At 34.2% G+C, this 2,718-nt stretch overlaps 1 protein-coding gene across 1 annotated transcript; it reads left to right on the plus strand.

The window, feature by feature from the left end:
- Nucleotides 1-735: 735 nt before the first annotated feature.
- On the plus strand, nucleotides 736-1,287 carry LOC133327357 (uncharacterized). Its single transcript, XM_061535917.1, has one exon. The coding sequence runs from the start codon at nucleotides 751-753 to the stop codon at nucleotides 1,282-1,284; it is 534 nt and encodes a 177-aa protein (XP_061391901.1). The 5' UTR covers nucleotides 736-750; the 3' UTR covers nucleotides 1,285-1,287.
- The last annotated feature ends 1,431 nt before the right edge of the window (nucleotides 1,288-2,718 follow it).

A 2,718-nucleotide genomic window follows, 5' to 3' on the forward strand; every position in this document is an offset into this window, starting at 1 on the left:
AAGAGTGTCTGTGTGTGTGCCTGTGCAAAGAAAAAAAATTGATTGCAAAGTTTGATTTGTTTGTTTTTGTTCAAAGGCAAATACAAACACGATTAAGGGGGAGCCAAATTTTGTTGTGTACTACTCCCACCAGGCAAAATATTGAAGGAAAAGAAAATTTTGAAATAAAATAATTGCAAAGAAATTGTGAAAAATTAACAACTAATAAAAATTATCAGTGATTTTAAAGTGTTTGAAGGTATTATCGCCCAAAACAACAACAACATAATAACAAGTGCAAAAATTTGTTTGTTCGAGCAAAACCAAACAAAATAATATACACAAAAGAAAAAACACCCCTTAAAAGAAGAAATAAAATCAAAGGGAGAAGAAGAAGAATTACAACAAAAAAGGGGGTTGATTTGTATTTTCTGTGTGGCAATTTCAGTGTTTGTGGTGTTGTTGTTGCTGCATTTTATGTGTCAGTCTGAATTCGAGCTGAACCTTGCCTCTGAAATCAAGTGAATAATTGAGTCAGTCAGTCGTTCATTCGTCAGACCAAGTGGTGGACAACCCAGCCAGAGAATTCCAAAACAAAACGGAACAGGAAAAAAAAATAATTCAACGAGAGCCCTGCTGCTGATATCATCCATCGTATTTTTTCCCATTGCAACCTGCCGAACCTGCTGCCACTAATTTTCGCTTGAAAAGCTAACCCAAACGCAAACCTTTGTGGATATTATTTCCTCCTCTTTGGCAAGACAGTGGGCCATGCGTGAACTCGGTTCCAAAATGGCCGAGCTTAAATTCGAGGCTCCTCTGGCAAAAATGGACGAAACCGATGATTGGGCCGGTTGCGATTTCATTTCCAATCAGAACACCATCAATGACTCGTTGAATTTGAATCTCAAGGATCCGATGATGGCCCAGGAGAATAAAATCCGTTTGTTGGAGGAGGCCGTTCGGGATGCTCATGTCAGCAAAAATGGTGGTGGCGGTGGCGTCTATGGTGGCGTCAATGGCACCATTAGTCCCAATTGCAATACCATGCTGAGCAATGAAATGACCACAATGGGATTGGATGGTGGTAACACCACCTCCTCATCGTCGGCGGCCATTGATTCGAAGAGTCTTTTGGATGCCGCTGATAATTTCAGTGAGGCTTTCGGTGGTAGCCTCGAAGATTTGGTCAATACCTTCGATGAGAAGATCACCAAATGTTTTGGTAATTTTGAGGAAAATGTTGAGGCGCTGGCGCCCGTACAAGTACGCAGTCAGGATGAGATTATGAATGAATGCCAGTAAGTATGAAAAAAAGAAAAACCAAAAATAATAATAAAAAAATTAAAAAAAAATAAAAATTTTTTGAAACTAAATTTCTCCTTGGTGATAGTTTTAAGTTTGCCGAGGAATGGAGTCATCATCGAACTACTTACCCTCACCCTTCTTGACTTTATTTTCTCATTTTCGTGCTCTTCTTCTGAGAGAATTTTCTGAGAGAGCCACTGGGGGGGTTTTTCTCTATTTTTGGGGCGCATGCCCAGGACTTCGTCCTGTTGAAATGTTGCGATAATCCAAACTAAATGTGTGTGTTATCATGGAGGGGAGCCCCTTCCTTCCTCCTTGTCCACCCGTTAAAATTAAGTTAAAGGAAAAAACCCTGCCCTGTTTTCATTTCAATGGAAACTCAATCAAGGGTTTTCGGAAATTGATTGATAATTATGGGATAATGGGACGTGTAATAAATAAAAACGGAGACTAAGTTGGAGATTTTTTATTCATTTGGGGGCAAAATGGCAAAGAAAAAAACAAACAAATTAATTCAGCAATTTTTTTTCAATTCAGCAAAAGAAATATTAAAATTTTACCAGCTGAATTACAATTTTATTTGTAGATAAAACGATTACATGCAAAAAAATTGATATTCAGCTAATTTTTTTAAGAATTCAGCAAGGGAAAATCATAATTTTTTCACTTGTCGTGCAATTCTATGCATAAATAATGCGATTGTAATACAAATTTTTGCTATTCAGCTAATATTTCAACAATTCAGCAAAGGAGAAAATCAACATTCGTCTTTAAAATTTAATTCACCAAAGGAAAGATTAAAATTTTGCCAGCTGAATTACATTTTTATTTATAAATAAACTGATATAAATAAAAAAAATTTCATATTCAGCTAATTTTTCAACAATTCAGCAAGGGAAAATCGAAAAATTTTCCACCTTTCTTGCAATTTTATGCATAAATATGTGATTGCAATAAACATTTTTGATATTCAGCTAATTTTTCATCAATTCAGCAATGAAAAAAATGTATTTTTGGCTTAAAAATTCAATTCAGCAAAGAAGGAATTAAATTTTTAGAGCTGAATTGCAATATTATTGCTAAATAAAGCCATTTAAATTCACAATTTCAACAATTCAGCAATGAAAAAATCTATTTTTTTGCTTAAAATTAAATTCAGCAAGAGAAAAATGAATATTTAACAGTTGAATTGCAACGAAATTTGTCAAAAAATCGATTCTGTGCTATAATATTGCAATTCAGCTAATATTTAAAAGAATTCAGCAACGATAAAAATATTAAAATTTACCTTTCCACGATTCTTAAAAAACAATATTGGTTAAAAAGTCAACAAGTAGTTGTTATTTGCCGAAAATATTGCTATTCAGCTAATTTGAATGCAATTCAGCAAAAGAAAATCGACTTTAAAATGCATATTACATTAGCTGAATT

The sequence above is a fragment of the Musca vetustissima genome, unplaced genomic scaffold, assembly GCF_032173495.1.
Source record: "Musca vetustissima isolate MV318-11 ecotype Yass unplaced genomic scaffold, APGP_CSIRO_Mvet_v1 utg119281, whole genome shotgun sequence".
Taxonomy (NCBI): Eukaryota; Metazoa; Arthropoda; class Insecta; order Diptera; family Muscidae; genus Musca; species Musca vetustissima.